At 42.4% G+C, this 26,602-nt stretch overlaps 1 protein-coding gene across 4 annotated transcripts in view; it reads right to left on the bottom strand.

Moving 5' to 3' along the window:
• The window catches only part of npr3 (natriuretic peptide receptor 3), an 80,281-nt gene extending 54,880 nt beyond the window's left edge, over window positions 1-25,401 (bottom strand). For 2 of the 4 annotated variants that reach the window (XM_078222114.1, XM_078222123.1), the window contains exons 1-2: window positions 23,916-25,401; window positions 1,959-2,081 (exon numbers count right to left, since the gene is read on the bottom strand). In XM_078222114.1, the coding sequence (XP_078078240.1) occupies window positions 1,959-2,081; window positions 23,916-24,567 (775 nt within the window). In that variant the 5' untranslated portion in view covers window positions 24,568-25,401. The remainder of the gene's footprint in view (window positions 1-1,958; window positions 2,082-23,915) is intronic. The other 2 variants (XM_078222142.1, XM_078222132.1) reach the window with 2 other exon arrangements.
• Window positions 25,402-26,602: the final 1,201 nt, after the last annotated feature.

The raw sequence follows: 26,602 nt of genomic DNA, 5'->3' as shown, positions 1-26,602 counted from the left end.
AGAAATTGGTTTTCAAACATTCGAGATGCTCCACACTAAAAGCTCCTCACTTCCATCATGGTCATGTATTCCTGACAGTTTCTATGCCTCTTTTGATTTAGTCTAAATTTCCAAAAGTACAGTAGAAGTGCAGATCCAGGAAACTTTCATATAATGCCATTGGTCCTCTGACATATGTAAATGAGATCAAGAGGCCTCCCAGCAACACCTTCACCCAGAAGCAAAGTCAATCTGGACACTGAACGCTACCCTGAACACTACCCCATCCCACAATCACACACTGCCGCTGAGCTAAATGGGCTGTAAGTGGGACTTCCACCCCTCAGAAGGGAGGACATCACACCCTCAGGACCTGCCAGCAAATTGGATTGATCAGCAGCTCCAGCGGTCCAGAAACACCAAGAGCACATTAGTGGGTGCCAGCAGGACTGCAAACAGGTCCAAGAAAAATGCCTGTGGATTTTAGAGCCAAGGAAATCCAGAGTCTTGGGACTGCTTGCGAGGTGAGCTGGTGTGCCTTATAGAACAGGCAAGTAGGAAGAAAGAGTAGGTACTATCTTAGTACTTATCTGAAATGCAAAGGACACCTTTTTTCCCACCCTTTTAAAAAGCTTTTGACAAAGGCAGTCTGCCCACTTGTGCCTGACTGCACACGCTAAACATGTTTTGTAATGAACAACATATGATCAACAAACATGTTAGCAAACGTGATTGCTCCTTGATTATTTGTTTAAATATGGCTGACAGACTGCTGATTTTGCCGCCCTACACAACCCTCCTCTTATAGGGATGATCTCAGGGGTTGGCACCCGCCCTATTTTATCTGCCCCTCCCTGCAAAAACATGACCAGAGGGGGCATGCAAAATTCAGCCCCTGGTCCCTACCTTTATGGTCCATTCCCCTTGCAATAAACACCAACATTCCATTTGCCTTCCTAATCATTTGCTGTACCTACATTCTGACTTTTCTTGTGGTTCATTGTACCCCAGACATCCAGATCCCTCTACCCTTCCAAGCTCTGCAATCTCTCTTCATTTATATAACATGCTGCTTTTCTATTCTTCCTGCAAAAGTGGACAAGCTCACATTTTCCCACATTATTTTCTCTCTGTTAGACTTTTTGCCCTTTCACTTAACTTATCTTTATCCCTTTGCAGACTCTTTACTTCCTCTTGGTAATTCACTTTCCTACATTTCTTGCTATCATCGACAAATTTAGCTGATTATAGATTGTAAATATCCGTGTCCCCAATTCAGATCAAAACTGTCAGCAGAGATATAAAGAAAAAGCAGTAAAATTCCTCATTGAATCTCCAAGTTCCTAAATAAATTGAAATGCAGCCAAAGTAACACCAGCAGCAGCACACAAAATGAACTCTTCAATGTGATCTGTGCCTCAGCCAACATTTACGGTCACTTCTACTGCCACTTAATATGAGTTAATTATTTGAGGTGGCCTGAGTTCTAAGATTAATGGAAATACACTGAAGTATTTGGCCACATCCTCTTGACCCCCATTTACATGAGATGGAGTGGGCTTTCAATGGGCACAAAATGAGACTAATGCTTTCTTTTGTATAATTAAGATGCAGATTTTTTTGCAGTGACCTCAAAGAGCCCACTCTACTCCATTTATCACCACAGAATGGGTGATTGTTCAAGGGAAAATGTAGATCAAATTCAGATGCATGCATTAAGAAAGACCAACTGGCCAATGTGCTAGAGAGTAGCTTCACACCTAAGCACCAGTCAATGTTTTCAGAAGTGTAGAGAAGAAAGTTAGACAGGGAATAAAATAAAGTGTTCACTGTATTTTTTTTAAAATACGGGTTGCTTAATTGTGTGAACTCTGCGTTATATCGCAATAACAAGAATAATCAGAATTGAAATACTAAGGGAAATCATCATTAACACTGTATAAAACAGCGGAATTCTTGGGAGAAAAATATATAATTACCATATAGGCTGCTGTTGAAGAGTTCGATGTTGAAGAATACATAGTCTCCGCTGGTCATTCCCTGTCGGTGTGCTGCAAGCATGATTTTCCGTATGGTGTGACTACTTGCACACATAATCACAACTGGGGATAAAAAAGCACCTTTTTAGACAAGGAAAAGCACATAATTAACACTGACACATCTTCCAAACAAGCATCTGAAGTGTTACCATCTTCCTGATTCTCTGCTGGTGATAGTGACTCATACTCGGGTTCAGTTACACAGGTGCTCTCCCAAGTCACCACTCTTCAAATGACAGCACTGACTGGGCTACTGGCAAACTATTCAACCAAGGAAGTCATCACAACCAAGCTTGGTTTTGTTCCCCTCCAATGTCTGTTGATGCACACTTTTCAGTAATGGTCACCGAATAACTAAATGATGGTGACTAACAGTCAGCAGAAAGAAACCCCCTACCCTTGCCTTCAAGCTCCCTCCTGTCCAACTGCTGTAACCCCCATGCAGTGACCCCCATTCTGCCCTCACTCACCTGTGGTCTGAACCTTTGATCCTGGGCCGCTGCTGGGTGCATTGTTAGCTGCTGTCATTGCTTCAGTACTGGCAGTGCTGGCATTTGTTTGACTATAGCTCTTGAGAACCAGTGGGGGGTAGGGGGGACTAGGGGTGTGCAGGCTGGGAAATGTTGCGGGGGGGGAACTTGATTCCTGTCCCTGAGTCCTTAATCCAGGGACAAGGCCAGGTGCTGACCAGTTAAGAGCCTGATGGGCACTTAATTCTGGAAGGCTGTTCCCAATGGAGGTGATGTGGGGCTTCCACCCATCCTCAAGCCAGAAGCCGAGATGCCCATCACAAAAAACATCCCATGTCCCCATCTTGGCTAAGTGTTACCCTAGTTAATATAAACATGTCAGAGGTCAGCAATTGAACCTCAAATACATAAATACATAAGCCTTAGTATCATTAAAACTTCAGCACAAAGGAGTCATGTGCTGACTTTACTTTGGAACTACTTACTCTCATCCCATTCTCTATTGCACCTTGGAACAATTTTCTTCCTCCAATATTTTCCAATAAAACAACTTGTTTAACAGCTCACCATCCCAAGGACATCACAGAAGAATTATGAAATAAAATTTGACGTCACACCACATAAGGAAATATTAGACAGACTGCTAACAGCTTAGCCAAAGGAATGGGTCTAATAGGAGAGCCTTAAAGTAGGAAAGAGTGGTCGAGAGAGGCAGAGAGAGATTCAGAGAAAAAGAATTCCAGAGCTGAGGGCCTTGGCAGCTGAAAGCCTAACCACTACTAAGGCATAAGTTTGGCAGGGTCCCCATCCTCCTGTCCAATTAAATGCTCCTCCTCCCTGCCCCCCCCCCCCCCCCCCCCCCACACCCACACACACACAACCTCACCGGCAGGATGGCATTAAATTCTGCTTTGGGTTTTTTAAGTTAAGAGTTGGATGAGGTAAGTGATCTCAGAAGGTTGTCGGCTGGAGGAGGTTAAAAGAGAGATTAAGAGGCAAGGCTAGAGTGGAATTTGAACGCAAGGATGAGAAATTAAAAAAAACAAGGCACCGCTAAACCAAAAACCAATGTAGCTTAATGAACAGCGTCGGGTGAATTAGGACATGGGTGATGATGCCTTACATGGGGTCCAGCCATTAAAATGTTTAAAATGACGTACTTCAACATCAATTGACTTATGGTGAAGCATTCCATATTTTCTTTATTCCACATGATAAGGCATTCTTACAACATTCTCATCAATGTTACTAGCAACAAATTGAACACATATTATGTATTATATTGGGTACTGTATTTATCAGGAGAGGATACTGAAATAATTTCCAAACTCATGCTCCATCTTCTTCCTGCTTTCTCATCCACACTCAATTTCAAATCAAGTTTCATAACAAGACCAACTAAATGCAAAGTATTAACAATAATTTGTGCATGTCTTGTGAATAATTTAGCAATTTTGGGCTGTGAGATAAAAAGCAGCTTTTTGAGGAATGCCTACACCTCAATAAAAGGAACATATGAAACCAATAAATAAGGACAGATTTTTTTGACTTTTAGCTGATCATTCCATAGATTAAATCCAACCTATTTCATATTCTGAGCTAACAAGGAAAGACTAAGTCTACATACTCATTAGTGCTTTAAGATAATTAATCAGAACATGCATTAATCTTCATACTTCCTTGATCCATTACTTCCGCTGTCCTTCAGACAACCTTTAAACTAAACCCATAAAACATCTGTAAGGAGAGAAAAGAGCTGATGTTTCAAGTCCAGATGACCCTTTGTCAAAGCTGAATGCAGAGATTTTCCAGCATTTTCTCTTTTGGTTTCAGATTCCAGCATCCGCAGTAATTTGCTTTTATCCCGTAAAATATTTGATCATTATTTATTTTTACACAGGGCCATATAATGAACATCTCCAAAAAGAGAGAATCCAACCATCTTCCCTTGACATTCAATGACATTAGCATCGCTGAATTCTTCACTATCAACATCCTGGGGGGTTAACAGAAACTGAACTGGAAAAGCTAAAAACAGTGGCTACAAGAGCAGGTCAGAAACTGAAACCTCTGGTGTAACCTCCTGACTCTACAAAGCATGTCCATAATGTGCAAGGCACAAGTCAGGAGTATGATGGAATACTCTCCACTTGCTCAGATGAATGTAGCTCCAAAATACTCAAGAAGTTTAACACCATCCAGAACAAAGCAGCCTGCTTCACCGGCACCCTTTCAAAATTGATCTCCCTCCACCGCCGATGCACAATGCATATAATCTATATGATGCACTGCAGCACTAGCCAAGCCCCTTTCGACAACATCTTCCAAACCTACAATCTCTGCCACCAAGAAGGACAAACACAGGAGATGCATGGCAACACCACCACCTGCAAGTTTCCCTCCAAGCCACTCACCATCCAGGCTTGGAAATATATTCCTGCTCCTTCATTTCATTGAGTCAAAATCCTGGAAATCCCTCAGTAATAAAATATAGTGGATGTCCCCACACCACATGGACTGCAGTAGTTCAAGAAGGCAGCCATCACCTTCTCAAGGGCAATTAGGGACGGGCAATAAATGCTGATCTGGACATTAATGCTAACATCCCATGAAATAATTTTTTAAATGTTCACTTTCTGGAAATGAAATTTCTGCCAGGGTCTTGTACATTATAAAAGTAAAAGTTAAAGTTTATTTATTAGTCACAAGTAGGCTTACATTAACACTGCAACGAAGTTACTGTGAAAATCCCCGAGCCGCCACACTCCGGCGCCTGTTCGGGTACATTGAGGGAGAATTTAGCACGGCCCATGCACCTAACCAGCACATCTTTTGGACTTTGTGGGAGGAAACCGGACCATCCAGAGGAAACCCACGCAGACATGGGGAGAACGTGCAGACTCTGCACAGACAGTGACCCAAGCTGGGAATTGAACCAAAGTCCCTGGCACTGTGAGGCAGCAGTGCATATTGAAAAAATATAAATATTTATATTTTAAGTTACCAATGTTTCACTTGTTTGCACCAAAACTGATTTAACATATGACATCCTAATATTTCAAAGTCCTTTGTTGCCAATGAGATATTTTTTCCAGGTGTTTTTAAAAATATTTCATGTGATATGGCATCACTGGCAAAGCCAGCATTTGTTCTCCATCTCTAATTGTGCTTGAACTGAACATTTCAGAGGGCAATTAAGAGTCAACCATATCATTGTTGTGGGTCTGAAGCCAGACTGGATAAGGACAGTAGATTTTCTTCCTTGCAGGATGTTAGTCAACCAGATGGGTCTTCACCACACTCGATAGTTTCATGATTACCATTGCCAACCCTAAATTTATACTCCAGATTTATTAATTGAATTTAAATCACACTTGATGCCATGGTGGCATTTGAACCCACACTCCCAGAAAATCAGCCTGGGTCTCCGGATTACTAGTCCAGTGGCTGTAAATTGGGAGAGGGGAGTGTGCAGAGTGACCTGGGTGTCCTTGTGCATCAGTCACTAAAGGTAAGCATGCAGGTGCAGCAGGCAGTAAAGAACGCAAATTGAATGCTGGCCTTCATTAAGAGAGGGTTCGAGTACAGGAGCAGGAATGTGTTGTTGCAATTATATAGGGCCTTGGTGAGGCCACACCTAGATTATTGTGTGCAGTTTTGGTGTCCTTTTCTGAGGAAGGATGTTCTTGCTCTCAAGGGAGTGCAGCGAAGGTTTACTAGGCTGATTCCGGGGATGACGGGACTGATGAATGAGGAGAGATTGACTAGGTTAGAATTTTCTTCGCTGGAGTTCAGACGAATGAGGGGGGGGATCTCATGGAGACTTATAAAATTTGAACAGGACTAGACAAGATAGATGCAGGGAGGATATTCCCAATGGTGGGGGAGTCCAGAACCAGGGGTCACAGTCTGAGGATTCAGGGTAGACCATTTAGGACGGAGATGAGGAGACATTTCTTCACCCAAAGAGTGATGAGCCTGTGGAATTCATTACCACAAGAAGTAGTTGATACCAAAACATTTAATGTATTCAAGAGGCGGCTGAATATAGCACTTGAGGCAAATGGGATCAAAGGTTATGGGGAAAAAGCAGGATTAGGCTATTGAGGTGGAAGAACAGCCATGATCATAATCAATGGCGGTGCAGGCTCAAAGGGGTAAATGGCCTCTTCCTGCTGCTATCTTCTATGTTTCTATGACATTACCACTATGCCACCATCTCCCTGGGAAACATGAAACATAGCACATTGGGCCTCATGGTGGCCCAGGGACCAGGGACCCAGGTTCAATTCTGACCTCGGGTCACTTTCTGTGTGGAGTTTGCACTTTCTCCCCATGTCTGCGTGGGTTTCCTCCAGGTGCTCCAGTTTCCTCCCTCAGTCCAAAAGATGTGCGGGTTAGGTTGATTGGCCATGCTAAATTGTCCCTTAGTGTCAGGGAGATTAGAAGGGTAATTACGTGGAGTTATGGGAATAGGGCCTGGGTGGGATTGTGGTCGGTGCAGACTCGATGGGTAGAATGGCCTCCTTCCGTACTGTAGGGATTCTATGATTCTATGTATAAAACAACAACAGTGACCAGACTTCAGAAAGTGCTTCATTAGCTGGGGAGCCCTGAGGTCAAGGAAGACAATAGATTAATGCAAGTTATTTCCTTTCCTTCAACACAATATGAATAAAACACTACTAACCTGACTCTTGTCTTCTCTCCCTAATTTTAATGTACAAATTTGAATCACCTCAATAAGAGCAGAAAGCCAGGACAAGAACAATGATAGACATTTAAACAGAGCATTCAGCACATAATAGACATCCTAAAGGACTTTTAACATATCAAACAAATGAAAATGGAGCAAAGTTATCAGGGCAAATTCGACAACTTGTCTCCTGTGTCATACAATTCTACTGAGTGGAAAGACAGAAAATAGAATGGATTGAAGAGACAAAACTAGAAAAAAGTTGGAAATAATTCTGTTCGTCCTTTGAAACAAATGTTACACCCTTATTCAATAAAGGTGTAATAAGCCCAGCAAGGCCAGTCATTTCACTTGGCTGGTGAGGCAACTTTAAAAACAATAAATCAGGACAAAATTATTCACATAGACTAATGCAGGCCAATTAAGAAAATCCAACATGCTGGCAAGTTGGTGGCATGGGAAGAGAAATGGCAAATGAAGTTTAATGGAGAGAAATATTAAGCGATTAATTTTGGTAGGGAGAACATGGAAAGACAATATAAAATAAAGGAAACAACTCAGAAGGGTGACATTGGGCCTCACGGTGGCACAGTGGTTAGCACTGCTGCCTCACAGCACCAGGGACCCGGGTTCGATTCCGACCTCGGGTCACTGTTTGTGCAGAGTGTGCACATTCTCCCCATTCAATTATATCTTGGTTGATCATCTGCCTCAACGCCACGTTCCTGCACTACCTCCGTATCCCTTGATGTCATTAGTATACAGAAATCTATCAATTTCTGTCTTGAACATGCTCAGTGATTGAAATTCCACAGACCTCTGGGGCCGAGAATTCCAAAGTTTCACCACCTTCTGAGTAAAGAAATTCCTCCTCATCTCAGTCTTAAGTGGCCGACTTCTTATTCTGAGATTATGTTTCCTGGTTCTGGTTTCTGGAAGCCAGAGTAAGCATCCTATCTAACTTTGTAAGTTTCAATGAGATTACCTCTCATTCTTTGAAACTCTGGAATACAGGCTCATTTTCCTCAATCTCGCCTCACTCGTACAAGACAATAATTTGGCCTCAGCTGGAGTATTGCTTCTTGTTCCAGGTGCCACACTTTCGGAAGGATATGAAGACATTGGAGGATCACTGATGACAAGAGCTTTTTGTTCATGTCTCTTGTTTAACTCTGTGGTGATTTCATCGTTCTGCCACTGAGACTTGGAGAATTTCCAATTCGTTCTCAAATTTCCCATCATCTCCACAGGAGCATGCATTAGGATATTCATAGCTATACTGACTTACCTGGCAGTCATGTCCCACACAGATTTGAAGACTGAGATTTTCATTATCCCCTGCTGCTTCTTACACTAACTGCTTCTCCTACACTAACAAAATTTACTCAATTTCAGCTGCACACGGCTGACACCATGTTCCAAGTGATGGATAAAATGCCTTCTGCTGTCATGCTCTTAATGCGAAGGATGACACCGGAGGTCACATGCCTAAGATTAGTTTATGTCTAGCCACATGCGCAAAGGCACTTCTCCAAGCAAGTTGGTTTTTATTTTAGCTCCAATAATATTTTCAAATTGTGCCAGATGATAGCTGATGCCCACTTGAAAAGTGAATAAAGCCTTGGTTTAATTTCGCATATGAAGTACAGCACCTTTAGGAATGCAATACTCTTTGTGTAATGCATGAAAGTGTCAGTTTAAATTAAATGAGTATTGCTGAAAAAAGACAATCTGTCGAAGCTTTTCTGTCTTGTGCTCATCACAAGAATACCAATGTCAGGCGACACAACAACTTCATACCGTATGAAAAGCGAGTGCCCGAAATAGGGCCCGAAACATTTGCTCACTATGGAAGCTTGATGCTGAAGTAGGATGCATAAAAGATATCCTGTGGGATAACGGCTACCCTGATCAGATCACTTTGCGCTCTCTATCGAACAAACTCATGAATGGACCTAAGGCCATCACTTCTGGCCATGAAGAGTGCACAGTCCACTTCAGATTACCCTGGAAGGGCAAGGTATCTCAAAAATTGAAGCAGCAAGTGAAGCTAGTTCTTTCATTCTGCTACTGTGCAGTATCGACATGTGTAGTATTCACCACCAACAGGGTGCTGCCGCCAACCCAAAAAGACATTCTGCCTCTCACACAAATGACTAATGTGGCATAGGAATTTCAATGCCAGTGTGGTGCTTGGGATTACGTCCCAAAGACTGGTGGATCATTTCAAACAGTTTCCATAGTTCACAGCAGGCAAAATACTGACTGTATCTCACCAGCCTGCGCTTGCAAAACGCAAAACACTGCGTCCAACATTCGATCTGATTCCCTATTAGGCAAGATTTATTAAATAATCCACAATGTGCTAAAAATTACACTGTAAAACGGTTTTAAATCATCAGTCAGAATTGCGTGCACTGGAAGCTATGTGAATTACCACAAATGAGCCTATTACTTGCAGACAGAAAGAACAGGTACACACACTGCACCTGTTCCAGATAAACAAAATAAATGATCACTATTCACTGGTTCATTCCACAAAGCAATGCTTGACCAATCAGAGTCAAGCTGCCTGGTTTAAATTTCAAACAATGTTTAGAAGTTAACTGTCAGTCGCCATTAGATGGTATATTCTCCATGGCAACACATCTGCCATTCCACACCAGTTGCCAATCAATCAGCACTCTTTTTTCATCAGTGAGTGCTGACTCCGAACGGGAGAGGGGGAAGAGCCCCTGAGACCTCAGTGATGGCCTGGGGTGAGGTTTGCCTAATTGGGGTGCCCTTTAAACAGGACTCCCTGATCTCAGTGCAGCCGGGCTTTGAGGCCCTGCATCCCCGAATGACAGAGTGAAACTCGCCCAGCTGTCTTTTTTGAAAGAGTTTGGTAAGATTTGGAGAGAAAACCAACCTGCTTCCCTGGAAAGAAGCATGCTGTTTTTCTAGCCAGAACTAACATTCTGCCAAATTCTGGCAAGATTGCCCCTTTCACCTTTTGAGTGTTTTGCACTGGTTCTGAGTTGCACAGGACCTAAACATGCCACAAACTCGCCTTCACAGAGATCAGGTGTCGTTTTTAAAGAGCGTCCCATTCTCAAAGTGAAATTGAAGCCCTCCCTCCCCACATGGCCACTGGGGATTCTCCCCCTTTCATTGAAAGGATGTTTCCTCACCCCTCCTACGCAACATAGACTGGGGTAATGGGTCCTCTTTCATTATCTCCTCCAAGCCCCCCCTTCATGCCTCCCCCCAACTCCTCAGGTTCCACCTTCCCTCAGACCCCACTCCATGGCATATTCTAATCTGGGTTCCCGCCCAGTGCTAGCTGGAAGGATTCCAATGAGGCTTTGCGCTGTCGCTGAATGCACTAAACCCCTCACCCGTGATTCTCCAGCCCCACTCTGCTCTAACACGATCTGTGCCGGGTGTGACACAGTCGGAAAATCGCAGCCAGTGTCTTTTATAACCTCATGCCATCGCAAAGGGTCTGAAAATAGATAAATCCCCTGGTCCGGATGGGATTTATCCAAGGATTCTCTGGGAGGCAAGAGAAGTGATTGCAGAGCCTCTGGCTCTGATCTTCAGGTCGTCGTTGGCCTCTGGTATAGTACCAGAAGATTGGAGGTTAGCAAATGTTGTCCCATTGTTTAAGAAGGGGAACAGAGACTTCCCCGGGAATTATAGACCGGTGAGTCTCACTTCTGTTGTCGGCAAGATGTTGGAAAAAATTATAAGGGATAGGATTTATAGTTATTTGGAGAGTAATGAATTGATAGGTGATAGTCAGCATGGTTTTGTGGCAGGTAGGTCGTGCCTTACTAACCTTATTGAGTTTTTTGAGAAAGTGACCAAGGAGGTGGATGGGGGCAAGGCAGTGGACGTGGTATATATGGATTTTAGTAAGGCGTTTGATAAGGTTCACCATGGTAGGCTTCTGCAGAAAATGCAGATGTATGGGATTGGGGGTGATCTAGGAAATTGGATCAGGAATTGGCTAGCGGATAGGAAACAGAGGGTGGTGGTTGATAGTAAATATTCATCATGGAGTGCGGTTACAAGTGGTGTACCTCAGGGATCTGTTTTGGGGCCACTGCTGTTTGTAATATTTATTAATGATCTGGATGAGGATATAGTTGGGTGGATTAGCAAATTTGCTGATGACACCAAAGTCGGTGGTGTGGTAGACAGTGAGGAAGGGTGTCGTAGTTTGCAGGAAGACTTAGACAGGTTGCAAAGTTGGGCCGAGAGGTGGCGGATGGAGTTTAATGCGGAGAAGTGTGAGGTAATTCACTTTGGTAGGAATAACAGATGTGTTGAGTATAGGGCTAACGGGAGGACTTTGAATAGTGTGGAGGAGCAGAGGGATCTAGGTGTATGTGTGCATAGATCCCTGAAAGTTGGGAATCAAGTAGATAAGGTTGTTAAGAAGGCATATGGTGTCTTGGCGTTTATTGGTAGGGGGATTGAATTTAGGAGTCGTAGCGTTATGTTGCAACTGTACACAACTCTGGTGCGGCCGCACTTGGAGTACTGTGTGCAGTTCTGGTCCCCACATTACAGGAAGGATGTGGAGGCTTTGGAGAGGGTGCAGAGGAGGTTTACCAGGATGTTGCCTGGTATGGAGGGGAGATCCTATGAGGAGAGGCTGAGGGATTTGGGATTGTTTTCGCTGGAAAGGCGGCGGCTAAGAGGGGATCTTATTGAAACATATAAGATGATTAGAGGTTTAGATAGGGTGGATAGTGATAGCCTTTTTCCTCTGATGGAGAAATCCAGCACGAGGGGGCATGGCTTTAAATTGAGGGGGGGTAGTTATAGAACCGATGTCAGGGGTAGGTTCTTTACCCAGAGGGTGGTGAGGGATTGGAATGCCCTGCCAGCATCAGTAGTAAATGCGCCTAGTTTGGGGGCGTTTAAGAGATCCGTAGATAGGTTCATGGACGAAAAGAAATTGGTTTAGGTTGGAGGGTCACAGTTTTTTTTTAACTGGTCGGTGCAACATCGTGGGCCGAAGGGCCTGTTCTGCGCTGTAATGTTCTATGTTCTATGTTCAAAGCACTTCACAGGCAATCAAGTACCTTAGAAATGTAATTGTTCTGTCAGAAGCATGCTAAGGAGTGAAGGAATTAAGACCTTATAACAGGACTGTGTGGTACAAAGTTGTGAATGATACCAAACTACTGCTAAAGCAATGGCAACTTAGTGAGAGGGATAATTCAGTGCAGAGGAGAAAGGCAAAACATTAGCATTGCTTACATCTCAAAAAATACGAAACAAAATGGGGTGGAAGAGTAAAGGCATCTAGAAACCCTGATGATCAAAACATTAAAAGCAGGATCACTGATTCAGCAAAGCAATTAAAATGCTAACAAAAGTCTGGGATTCATTTCCAGGAGTATAGAATTCCAAAGCACTGAAGCTGTCTTAAACTCATACAGATCTGGGAGCAGACTTTATTATGAAAGGATTGGATTTGACAATTTAGGTGTGCAAAGATTTTTTCCACTCATGGGAGAATCTAGAACTAAGGGCTATATGTACAAAATAGTTACTAATTAATTTAAAAGAGGAAACAAAAGAGGAAATGTCTTTACTTAAAGACTGGTTAGAGAGTGATTGAGGAAGTTAGCCCGGATGCTTTGAAAAGGAAACTGGAGAAGAGCATGGGAGCAAACAGAATAAAAAGAAATGCTAAAAGGCTGTGAGAGGTAGCAGCACTGAGAGGAGGTACATGTTCAGTATAAACACCAGCACACACAGCACAGCAAGGGGCTGACTGACCTCTCGCTGTGCTGTATGTTATGTATAATTCTACGTAATAACACTCACAAATGTAATGCTTTCCTGTAATATTCACAGATATAATCAATGTTGCCTCTAAGCTGTGGGGCTGAGAACAGGCTGGTCCCTGTAAGCTACTGCAAGTGTGCAACTGCCCCAAAAGATTCAAGGACTGAAATGAATACATCCAAAAAAATAAATGAAAGGAAATGTTGGCAATAATGCTTTTTTGGCTGTGGACCAGCACTGATGATAAATCCCAAACATTCATTTTGACCTTTCACCATTATTCAAGTAACAAGGTGAAACTATGGCCAAATCTGAATTATCATTATAATTGTTAGTACTATATATATATATATATACTACTTTGCCAAATTGGTGGCATAGTGGTATTGTCACTGGATTAGTAATCCAGAGACTCAGGGTAATGCTCTGGGGACCTGGCTTCAAATCTTTCCACAGCAGATGGTGAAATTTGAATTGAACAGAAATCTGGAATTAAAAGTCTAATGATGACTGAAACCATTCTCAATTGTCGCTCTGGTTCACTAATGTCCTTTAGGGGAAGGGAGATCTGCTGTCCTTACCTAGCCTGGCCTACATGTGACTCCGCAGCAATGTGGCTGACTTTTCAATGGTTTCTCAAAGGCAATTAGCATTGGGCAATAAATGCTGACCCAGCCAGCAACGTCCACATCCCTTGTAAGGATTTTAAAAATAAGGATACGGTGCTTCAACTACAGGCTGACATTTACAGTGCTGATTTACTTTTCTTTCATTTCCTCTAGTAGAGGAACTGTAAGGGGAAGAAATCCTAATAGGTTAGTAAAGATTTTAAAACATTAGACATTAAGACACCGACAGAACTACCAGCATTGAGTTAAATTACTGTAAAACAGACTTATAAGCTAACAAGAAAGCAGTTTACACACATATGAAATGCAGTAAGAGATTTAAATAAATGATTATGACTTAAAAACATTTATGCTGATATTTTGAATGTATTAATGTATTTTTAAGAATCATTGTTCACTTTAGCCAAAGGCAAATTGCTACAAAGCATCATGGTAAAGGACATTAGGACAAAGCCCTATTCTAAGGGGATATGGTAAATGAGGGTTACAGGATTAGAGCCTGGGTGGGATTGTGGTCAGTACAGACTCAGAATGGCCACCTTCTGTGCTATAGGGATTCTATGATTCTAATATTGAAGCCTTGGAAATATGCAAAATTTTATCAGCAGAGTTTCTAATGGTGAGAACATTCAGGACACTTAATCAAATTAAGTAGGGTTTATTCACTGTCCAGATAAGATGGATGCATGCCTAGCCATGCGATCACATGTTAATCTGATTTGGCAGTGATCTGTAGAGGAACGTATGGGAACGTATACTTTGAACCTTGTGGGTGACACCTGGTTACTAAGGGATACAGGATGTTGAATTAGACAAAAGAGTAGGGAACATCCAGATTCTAAGGACGAGTGAAATGCCATTATGCCAGAGCATAAAATGAGATTAGCTAAGGTATATGACAAGTACTATTGTTGATTTATGTATATTGAAGATGATTGATTTAAAACTAATGAAAGGCGGAGTAATTGATTTAAAAGTCTATAACTGATCTGTTTTGAATTGTATATGTCAAAATTCCTTGGAGAGGCCTAGCTGCTGTATCTCGGGAGCTACCCTGACCCTTTCATAATTTCCCCTAGTGGCAAAATAAAGGTTACGTCTTTAAACTGAGACACTAGCTTGATGAGTCTTCTATTGTCTGAAATTTCGAATGGTACCCGGCCACCTCAGAAACCCCACCTCGAAAATCCCACCAAAAGGAACTGTGTGGATTTTACTTCGTCCCAACAGTTTTACATGCTCAATAGTTAATGCATGCACTGTCATTTCTATATTTATTTTTTAATCAACAAATTTATTTCACTCTATAGTGTTCTGTTAATGCATCCACTGACAGCTCTTCCAAACCCCCACCCACCTCCTGCAGTAATTTCATTCCTTGTTGCCAGATTCTGATAAAACTAATGCTGTACCATGTACCCGACTCTTGATCACTGCATTGTAGCCTAAGTCTATAAGACCATTCGACCCATTGAGTCTGCTCCGCCATTCAATCATGGCGGATATGATTCTCATCCCCATTCTCCTGCCTTCTCCCCATACCCTTGGTCCCCTTATTGATCAAGAACCTATCTATCTCTGTCTTAAAGACACTCAATGACCTGGCCTCCACAACCCTCCGTGGCAATGACTTCCACAGATTCACCACCCTCTGGCTGAAGAAATTCCTCCTCATCTCAGTTTTAAAGGAGTGTCCCTTCACTCTGAGGTTGTGCCCTTGAGTTCTAGTCTCTCATACTTGTGAAAACATCCTCTCCATGCCCATTTTATCTAGGCTTTTCTGTATTCTGTAAGTTTCAATTAGATTCCTCCCACAGGTACGTGGACATCACTGGCAAGTGCAACATTTGTTGCCTATCTCTAATTGCCCTTGAGAAACAGTCAACATGATCAGTACAGAGGTGACAATTAATTCATGTTTATGCTTGACAATGTTATTTAATTCCAGAAACAACTTTGGTGATATAGATATATCCTCGCACTCACATCATTGCTGTAAAGTAAAACATTTTCAAGCTTTCTTCAGAAACCAAGAACAACAAACATGAAATAATTTTACCTTGTATCGTTTTTTGGAAGAGGCTGAAAAGGAAAAGGATTTGGGAGTGATCAGTCAATGTGGGGCAATTACAAAGCCAAAGAAAGGTATAGGGGTGGGCCTCAAAGTGTTGCACAAGAGGCAAGAACAAATTATACTGACATTGTAGGTTAATGATGAGTCCATTTATGGAGAAAGCTGCATAATGTTGGTCATTCAAGTACGAACAGAATGATTCCAGAAACTGGACCCGAAGGGTCATCTAGGCTCAAAACTTTGGCTCGATTCTTTCCTCACAGATGCTGTCAGGCCTGCTGAGATCTTCCAGCATTTTCTGTTTTTTGTTTCTGATTCCAGAAACTGTGGGGCTAACTTATAAAGTAAGGCCCAAGTAGCTAAGTATATTTTTTAGAGAAGCGAATGAGGGAAGGCATGATACAAATCCTTGAAATTATAAGTTTAAAACTATTTACAGGAGTGTGGAACTAGAAGGTATCAGGACAACATTCAGAAGCATCAATCATAATCAGATGAGAATTCCTGCGAAGGTCAACATGTGAAGGCATTCCCAGGCATTCGATGATTTTGCACCTTTTTGAAAAAGATTTGGATCAACATTTGAAGGACAGGCTTGAGGGTTATAGAAATAGTTGACAACATTGTTTCTTTGCAGGGTGCAGGTGATTCTTTGAAAGGGGGTCCATGTTTAAATCATACACAGGGACTGGGTAGAACAGGCCTGTTAGGCTGAATAGCATTTTCTAGCTCTGGATTTTCTTGTATTTTTTACATATTTTGCTTTATGAAACTGATTATGCAATTGAGATTTTAACATTGGCCATAATGTGAGCTGCAAATTAGCTTTGATTTCTTCATACATGACTGCCATATCAACTTGTGATTATATGTGATTTGTACATTTTGAATGCAGTAGTATAGATGATTATGATCTTGGATGTTTAATTGGAAATCTGCGGCTTTTTGAGACTTACCTCTGGTTCTTTAAATATAGTGCTGTTTTCTAATCTCTATCATATTCCAAAATCTATAGATAAATATTGTTATCATTCCTTTCAAGTGATTATGCACTGAATATAAACCATATGTTATGAATGTCTAATTTTATGATCTATATATTTTTGAAGTATAACTTTTGGTTGGAAAATTCAAATTTTTATAATATAAGATTCAATGAAACCACCTGGCTTGAGAAATTGAAAACGGACATAAAGTCATTGCAAATCAAATGGCGGTCTCTGTTTATTTTATAAGGTCATAGTGGGAAGTATTGGAAAATAAATCACAGGCTATTTCTTTGAGCTTCTTGGTGGAGATGGGATATTCACACCTGTCTCAATAAGGAGTTTAAAATGTTCATATTTTTCCCAGAAAAAGCAATGAATAGGGAATTGGACAAAATTAGTTTAAATCTCCACCTGGGTCATCCCAGTGGTGCCACGATTCTGTGTGGATAGATTGCAGGGAGGTTTATTTTTTGTTCTATCTGTGTGATTGAAGCCTGGGTCTGGAACAGTTTGGAAGAGTTAGAGAAAAAATTCTGCCAGGAACTTATGGACCGGTTATAGAGGGCTATCAGGACTCGGGGTGTTTCTGAGTTGGAGTCACAATGAAATGAGGCCAATGCTTGAATTGGGGAGTCCACAATCATGAGGTGTTGAAGTAGATTTGGAAGGTTTGCTTAGCCGGATACTAATGAAGGATCACAAGACATCTCATACCTCGAAAAACAGCAGTATCACTGAGGAGAATCAAAGTGAATGTTTAGAGATTGCACACACCTTGGGATCAAGTGAAGGAACCCTCAAGATTCTGTAAAATATAGGGGAATTCTTGGGTGGAAATAAAAGTAGAAAAGGGAGTGTCCTGTTGAGATTTTCAGATTTAGTGTTTATGTTGTTAAGTTGGTAGTAGTTTGCATTGTTTAAACTCTTATACAGTAACTTATACAGTACAGGGCAGCACAGTGGCACAGTGGTTAGCACTGCTGCCTCACAGTGCCAGAGACCTGGGTTTGATTCCCGGCTTGGGTCATTGCCTGTTTGCACGGTCTCTCCGTATTTGCGTGGGTTTCCTCCGGGTGCTCTGGTTTCCTCCCACAGTCTGAAAGATGTGCTGGTTAGGTGCATTGACCTGAATAGGCGCCGGAGTGTGGCGACTCGGGGGATTTCACAGTAACTTCATTGCAGTGTTAATGTAAGCCTTAATTGTGGCTAATAAATAAACTTTTTAAAACTTGTCAAAAGTTTTGTTGAAAACAGGAAATCTTGTGCAATTCTCTGTTATTAACTGGGAGTTTGAGTTTCTTTTTAAAAGCTAATGGTCTCTACTGAAATCATAACACATAATTTTAAGAATGTGAACATGTGGAAAACATATTCCATTATTTGCATTTCTCTAGGTTATTCCAGCAGATAGCAGAAAAACAATGCTATAAATTGTAAATCAGCTCTATGAAAGAAGATCTATTGGGTCTTCAGCTGGATTACTTAAAAGATATTTGTTAAACTAATAATATTTGGTAACCTATACAGTTTTGCCAGCATCCAAAGCATTGATGTTCAGTAGACTTGGCCTGGGCCTAAGCATAAACCTTATTTTAGAAACACTAATCAAGAAAAACTAGCTGTACCAATGGAAAGAGTGCACTAGGTGTACATTGATTGGGGCATAAAATAGATGGAGAAGAACAAGAAAACAAAACTGAGAGGAGTAATTGTCTCAGGTGTAGTATTCACCATTCAATAAAGTCCTTCTTGAAAACGTCCTTCCCTCAACCCCCTTAAACCTCCATGTGTTTGAGGTACAGTTAAAATAAATCAAATACTCAATTGATAACTGTATTTCCTGTACTTCTGGGACCAAGAAAATATCATCAGTCGTAAGCAACTTTCCATGGGTAAGTAGTGAAAACAGGAACATGTGAACAGAAGTTCTTGATTTTATTTAGATGTCAAGGAGAAACTATGTACTGCTTTCCACCTAACAAAGAAATGAGAATTACAATGAAGACAGTACAACTTTCATTTATTTAGCTACTTTATCACAATAAAATGCCCCATGGCTCTTCAGAGGGGCAAGTAACAAATAAAATTTCTCACCAAAACCACATTATTGTGCAAAGAGATAGGATTGATTAATTACCATATAGTAATGGTGCCCCTAGGTAGCAGTAATCATATGATTGGATTTTACATTCATTTTGAGAGAGAGAAGAATTGGTCCAAGATGAGTATTTTGAACTTTGGCAATTATGAGAGCATGAAAGCAAAGCTATTGAAAGTGAACTGGCAAATTTGGTTCAGGGTTAGGTCAATAGATGCAGTGGCGGACATTTAAAGGGATATTTCAGAATACACAGAATAGATATATTCCAATAAGAAAGAAAAATTCCTAGGGAGGACCAACCATCTGCCATTAACTAAAAAAGGTAAAGATAGTATCAAACTTAAAGAAACAGCAAAGAATGACGAAAGGATTAATACAGAAGGAAAATTAGTGTATGAGCGAATGTTAGCTAGAATTATAAAGATAGATAGTAAGAGTTTCTCTGTATCTTTAAAAAAGAAAAGAGGTAACAAAGTGAGCGTTGGTCCAATAGAAAGTGAGTATGGACAATTAATGATGGAAAGCAGGGATATGGCAGTTGAATTAAACAGGTATTTTGTATCTTTCTTCACTATAGAAATAGCATCTCAGAAATAGCAATAAGCAGGAAGGTAGGGAGGAACTCAAGAAAATCACGATAACCAGAGACGTGTTACTGAGCAAACTGTTGGAGTTTCAGGCTAACAAGTCCTTGTTTCCTGATGGACTTCATCCTAGGATCCTAACAAAAGTGGCAAGTGAGATAGTTGATGCATTGGTTTTAATTTTCCAGAATTCCCTAGACTCGGGAAAAGCTTCATTAGATTGGAAAATAGCTTTATTCAAAAAGGGAAGCAGGGAAGCAAGAAACTGCAGGCCAGTTAACTTAGCATCTGTCTTAGGGCGGGGCACTTCAGTAAATTCAAGGCAATCTGGCAGAGCCAATATGGTTTTGTATGAGGGAAATCATGTTTAACCAATTTACTGGAGCTGTTTGAAGAAACAAACATGTGTTGTAGATAAGGATGTGCTTGGATTTCTGATAGGCATTTGATAAAGTGCCAATTCAAAGATCGCTGCAGAAAATAAAAGCTTATGGTGTAGGGGGCAACATATTGGCATGGATAGAAGATTGGCTAGGAAACAGAGAGTAGGCATAGACCATTTTCTGGTGTGCAACAGGGACAGCGCTGAGGCCTCGACTTTTTACATTTTGTATAACAACTTGGATGAAGAGACTGAAAGTAGTATTGCTAAATTTCTTGATGATACTAGATAGGTAGGAAAATAAGTTGTGAAGAGGACATACTAGATTGATACCAGGAATGGGTGAGTTGTCTTGTGATGAAACATTGGACAGGCTAGGCTTGCATCCATTGGAATTTAGAAGAGTAAACGGTGACTTGATTGAAGCATAAAATATCCTGAGGGGTATTGACAGGGTGGATGTGGAGATGAATCTCTATTTTATGGGAGAGTCTAGAACTAGGGGTTACTGTTTAAAAATAAGGTGTCACCCATTTAAGGCAGAGATGAGAAGAATTTTCTTCTGAGTATAGTGAGTCTTTGGAACTTCCTTTCTCAAAAGGCAGTGGAAGCAGTCTTTGAATATTTTTAAGGCAGACATACATTCCTGACTACCATGGAGCTGAAAGTTTATTAGGTCCAATTGCATTTACACATGGTCTGCTTCAGATCTCCAAATGGCAATCTTAAAGGAGAAAGCCACAATGGAATTGTCATGGTGAGGAGAGATTGGGAAGCAAGAGGTGCATGTTTACACAAACTGCTGCTAGTGGATCAGAGTAATTGAGGATGAGGGGGAAGTGGGATGTGAGAAGGAAATTTAGATATGAGTAAGCCTGAACCTTTGAAGCTTTCAGTCCCACCACTGTTCCCGCTGCCACAGCCATGGCTATACCAATGATGATGACCAGCACATGCAACTATGTCTGTCCCCCACCATTTAGGGGCTGCTGTTTGTGGTTATGCACCACCTTATCCTGCATGGGAGAGGGAAATGTGTCAGTGAGTGTGCTGCAATGTGGTTGGGTAGTGCACCTGTCATGGTTGAATGACTGGCAGCTGTGTACATGCTATGAGATATGGGTGTGAGGCTTGCTGCAATGCTAATTCTGTGAGAGTGAAATGTCAAGTGTGAGTGCTGGTTATTAGAGATGATTGGTGAATTGAGCAGTGTGTGAAGCTAGTCATTCAGCTGTAAGGATACAGCATTTGAAGTTGAATTTGCTGACCTTGACCACTTGTGTTGAGGTCTTCCGGCACTGCATCCAGGAGCTTTGAGGATACTACTGACATTGTCTGAAGCAGCTACCTGTTCCCATTGCTTTCACTGTGTCTGTCTGGCGCAGGTGTTCTGTGGGTAGAGGACCTCTCTCCACCAGTCTATCTTCTGCACTAACCCCTCCAGTGCTGAATCAGAGAACCTTGAAACATGCTCTCTGCCTGGTTGCAACACCTTTTACTACTTTTCTGGCTCAGAGTGTCTTTTCCAGTCACGACCAGCACCTGCTGCAGCTAGAATGCAGATTCCCTTTAAAAGGTGTAGCCTGGCTTTCAGTGGTGCAGATTAATTGTATTGGTGCTAACCTTTCATGGATTTTCCGCCCTTTGCTGAGAGGCGAGCAGCAATGCAGCAGCGTACTGGTGTACAGGTCGCATACTGCAATCATGTACTGAGCAGGCAATGTAAAGTTTGTGTGTGTTCTACATTGGAAGGAATGAGCATTAATTAATCACACTCAGGATATAGGCAGCAGAGTTACAGTTGAGCTCAAATCTACGGAGTGGGAGGCTGGCCAGCGGACAGTTAATGCTTAAGAAATTAACAATATTTGGACTAGTTGAAACTGTTTAACAAAGCAAAAGTCATGATTTCATATTTGTCTCAAGTTGAGCTCCTTTAGGGGAATTTTTAAGATTAGGTCATTGGATGTTGAGGCTAAATGATATACAGTCCCAGTGTCGATGCATTTTACGCAATAGGACAATATCAGTTCAGTGTAGGAGTCACTACAAAGCAAGAAATAAAATGAAACAATATGACAGGAATGAACTTTCAATAAATTTAGCTCAGTTGCTGAATGCAGTTCCTTAATTCCTGAAGAATCCTATAAAGCTCTGATGATGTACAGTTGCTGTTCTGTAAAAATGGGAAACAATGATAGTGTTGATGATGTAGTGAATAGTCTGACACACACTGCTGCATTATCCTGGTACACATTTTCACTGGACTACATGCACATTCTGAATGCTTCCTTGCCTTGTGGTCAATATTCTTTACAAAGCTTATATTTTAAATCCTGCTTTTCAACCTTGCATTTCTCACCTTGCTTCTATGATTTGTTGTTTTCTAATTTGGAATGCACTGTCGAGTGTGTTGTGAGTATTAAAGGACACAGAAATAAGAGCCAAAAGTGTTCCAATTTGTTTTAAATTGGATATAATACACCGTAGGGTCTGCCTCACTCCAGGGAAATAAATCCAGGGGAATCCAATCTCTTACAACACTTGCAATAGTTTTGGCAAGCAACTTTGATCAAGCCACAGGATCATGCAGGTTTTTATAACTCGTGAAACGTCTGAGTGCCAATGAATTTCTGAATATGGATCTATCTACACCTATTGGGTCGGTTAAATACACTGGACAGGATTTTCCAGCCGCACCCACCCCAAGACCAGAAAATCTTGCCCGAGGTCAACGGATCTTTGCATGGTACTGTCTTGCCCGCGATGAGTCCTGTGGCAGGTGGGACAGGAAAATTCCAAAATTCCGCCCATTATCACATTTGAATTGCAATGCAATGGTATCTTCTAATGTTAATGATGCTTTGCAGTGATAATGGAACGGGAAACTGGAACTAAACACCTTTCAAAGGTTAGATGCTGAGTTTCGTATGGCACATTTTTGGTGAGGAAATGCGGCTTGAGTCCCTTGTTGCACAAAGTGTATGTTCCAAATGATGCACAGCTGAAATCATTGGATAAATTAAATGCTAATGCATTACATTTCTCTGGAACAATGTATCAAAATAATCTGCCGTTGGCAACCCTTGATGCTTTTATTTGTGTAAAGGTTTACATTTACATAGCACCTTTCAAGACCATTGGATATCTCAAAACATTTTACAACCAATAAATTACTTTTGAAGTGGAGTCACTGCTGCAACGTAGGAAACAAAATCCATGTGTGCACAGCAAGGTTCCACAAACAGCAATGTGATCATGGTCAGATAATCTGTTTTTGTGATTGTAGATTGAGGGATAAATATTGACCGGGACACTGGGGATAACTCTCCTGCTCTTCTTCGGAATACTGCCACCATGGGATCGTCTATGTGCATCTGAGAGGGCAGATGGGACCTCGTCTTAATGTCCCATCCCAATGACAGATAAAGCGAGATGTGCACATGTTCACTTGGAGGAGGCAATCTCAACAAAGTTTCATTTCTTCTCCCACTCTCTTCTATGGCATCCCAGACATTCAATGCATTAAACAAACGAGTGAAAACTTCATTTATCTTGCATGACATCTATTTGTTGTGCAGATATGGAACCGCTTGAGTACTTCAACCCAACTGGTATTAAGGCTTGCAGTAACCTCTTCCCCCCGCGCACCCTCATCTAATATGTCCCCTTCTAACAATAGACCGTAAAATTCGTGTGAAAATTTCTTATCTGCCGGACGTTTGAGATGTAGATTTAGCGCCTGTTTAATCTGACAGTCCTTTAATCTACCTGGTAAATCCCTGCGTCTGCCAATCCCTGTTCCATTTGTGCTACTCATGTACGCGCCTGTACACTTACACCCAAACTGTCCTTTTATTTAGTCATGATGTGGAAATGCCTTTTATTTAGTCCCATCAGTTTTCTACAGGTGGCGCGGTGTAAATGGACTGATCAGAGTTTCCATTGATACATCTCCATACATCTTCTGTGTGCGCGTTAGGTACTGTGTCTAAAGTTAAGTTTTAACCTATTTATATGATGTGGAGATGCCACATGTGGACATGGACTACTGAACCTATTTACAGAAAGCGCACCTTTACCCCAAATCATCTCTCCTGAGTAAACGGTGCAATGCATGAAAACAATAACAAAAGAAAAAATGCATGGATTGTGAAAGGTGTTAACAAAAAGTAGACTCACTCCTGGCTTGATCCTGGATCTGCTGCGCGATGTGGTCGAACTCGTCCTCCTCCTCCTCGTAGATGACGAAGGTGTGCATCTGGTAGTCTTCTCCCAGAAAGGCGACATGGACTCCCTCCATGGTGAAGAAGCAGGTCCTCTCCTCGAAATCCTCGGCGTACACCAGGGCTACCCTCTTCCACCTGTAGCGCTGGAACATGGCCAAGAACATCTCCCCCATCTTGGAGTAAGACGGGGAGACCCGCGTGAGGTAGGAGTACTCGGGCACTTTGTTGGCGAAACCCGAGGCGAGAGGTCCGGCGGAGACCATGGGGATGTTCCAGTGGGACGCCAGCCGGGCGACCGGGGCGGCCGCGTAGTCGCACACCGGCCCCACGATCACATCGGGCTTCTGGAGCATGCTGATGTCCACCAGGTGAAAGAGCGCCTTGTTGCCACACTCCGAGTCCACGTAGCGCACGCTGAAGTTCAAGCGGCTCTGACCCAGGTTCTGGATGGCGTAGTCGATGGCGGGTTTGACCCTGTTCATGGAGAAGAGGTAGGAGCTCTCCACCGGCAGCAGCACCAACACGCTGACATCCACCGTGCTCCCTGGAGCCAGGAACAGCAGCGTGGAGTACAGGCACACACGGGCGGCTGATACAAATCGCATCTTGGACAGGAGGCTGATGTCTTTGGAAAGATTGAGGGAGGGAGAGTGGTTCTTCCTCAAAGTGGGGGGGAAAGAGAACAAGAAAAAGCAAAACTTTGGGGGGGGGGGGGGGGGAAGAGAGTGGAGGAGGGTAACTTTGCAAAAGTTAAGAGGAGGCGATTGCTCAATGTGGAAAGGCTGATAGCTTTGAATGTTGGAGTCTGTAAAGCTGCCGTTTAAATAGTGTGTTCGCCAAGACTGTACCACAGAGAGCCACAGGGAGGAGGGCTTGATCTTCCAATTGGTTCCTTACCAAGTCAGTCCTGCTTCATCTCTCTGGCTCGGGGTTCCTTTTTTTTTGTGTATATTATACATACACCATCATTTCTCACCCCGTGAGGACAAGCGTCGACAATCAAAACTTAAACTTCCGGAAAAAAAAGAGGAAAGGATATATTTATCTCCTCCCCCTCCCCCTCCCCTAGTGCGGTTAAAAGTTACTGTCATTTAATTTTAAAAATAACATTGAAAATTTCTTCAGTGAGTGAAGTTGCAAGAGTTGCGAACAGGTCCCGGTGTTTAAATCAGTCGCACACTGAGGGCAGTGCACTCCTTGGCGGGAGGGCGGGCAGTCCACAGGGATTCTCTCTCACACACACACACACCATCTGTCGATGTGGGTGGCGCTGGGTGTCAGTCACCCGGCAGCTCGAGCAAGGCTTTCCCCTCAGGCGACCCTTCATTTCCTGCTTTTCACATCCCAAACTCCTTGCAGGCAGATGGAATTCGCTCTTCTCCACCCCAAGACGGGCTTGAGTATTTGCTCAATAGTGTGGCCTGCCACGAAGGGTTAATATTTTTGTTTAAAAGGTGAGGTGAAAGAAAGGACTTCTTAGCCCTCTGGTATTGTCTCCAAATTCTGGCTGACTGCCTCAGGGCACATGTGCTTACCCGGGTTTATATCATTGTTCCGGCTGCTGATGGCCAGCGTCTCCACCTCCCCCCCCCCCCCACACACACACACACACACTGTCACAGAAAGGTGATTAGAAATAATCTCAGAACTTTTTTTTTAACAGTCCTGCAATGCACGGAAAAAATATTCTCAAGCGGATGCGTTGTTTCCGTTTTCCCACGTTACAGGCACTAAATAAAGTTTAGTGGAGAGAGAGAGAAAAAAAAGCCAGGTTTTAAATTGAGTCGTGAATCTCTGGAATTCTCTGTCAGGGACGGGAGCAGACGCTATTGCGGCGGGGGGGGGGGGGGGGGGATGTGAATTATTTCTGTGTTGGGATTCTGCAGAAGGACCATGAAAACTGCGAGGAAAAATTTTGTTGAATTCACTCCCCACTCCCCCACACACCACCACATTGGCTTTCTCCTTCAAGATAAGGTAAACAAGTGGGAGATCCACTCTCTATGTAAAACATGCAGGATTAGATCTGGTTATGGGGTGAAAGATGGTGATTAAAATCAGATTAGGACCAATTACTTTCATGGGTGGGGAGGGGGGGGGGGGAGGAGGGGGGGCACACTGCTGCCTCACAGTGTGTGGAGATGCCGGTGTTGGACTGGGGTAAACACAGTAAGAAGTTTAACAACACCAGAGGTTAAAGTCCAACAGGTTTATTTGGTAGCAAAAGCCACACAAGCTTTTGGAGCTCCAAGCCCCTTCTTCAGGTGAGTGAGTGCCAGGGACCTGGGTTCCTCACAGTGCCAGGGACCTGGGTTCTATTCCCAGCTTGGGTCACTGTGGAGTTTGCACGTTGTCCACTCGTGTCTGCGTGAGTTTCCTCCGGGTGCTCCGGTTTCCTCCCACAGTCTGAAAGGCATGCTGGTTTGGTGCATTGACCCAAAAGGAGCCGGACTGTGGCGACTAGGGGAATTTCACAATAACTCCATTGCAGTGTTAATGTAAGCCTTACTTGTGACTAATAAATAAACTTTACTTTTGAAGTTTTATAGAATATTTCATCTGTGCACTGGTTGAAAGCATGCTAAAACTAGTCGATGTAACACTACATTCTGCACCCTCTCCTTTCCTTCCCTATTGAGT

Source organism: Mustelus asterias, chromosome 1, assembly GCF_964213995.1.
Source record: "Mustelus asterias chromosome 1, sMusAst1.hap1.1, whole genome shotgun sequence".
Lineage (NCBI taxonomy): Eukaryota > Metazoa > Chordata > Chondrichthyes > Carcharhiniformes > Triakidae > Mustelus > Mustelus asterias.
The sequence above is the reverse complement of the archived record's forward strand: the minus strand, read 5'-3'. Positions and strand labels throughout refer to the sequence as shown.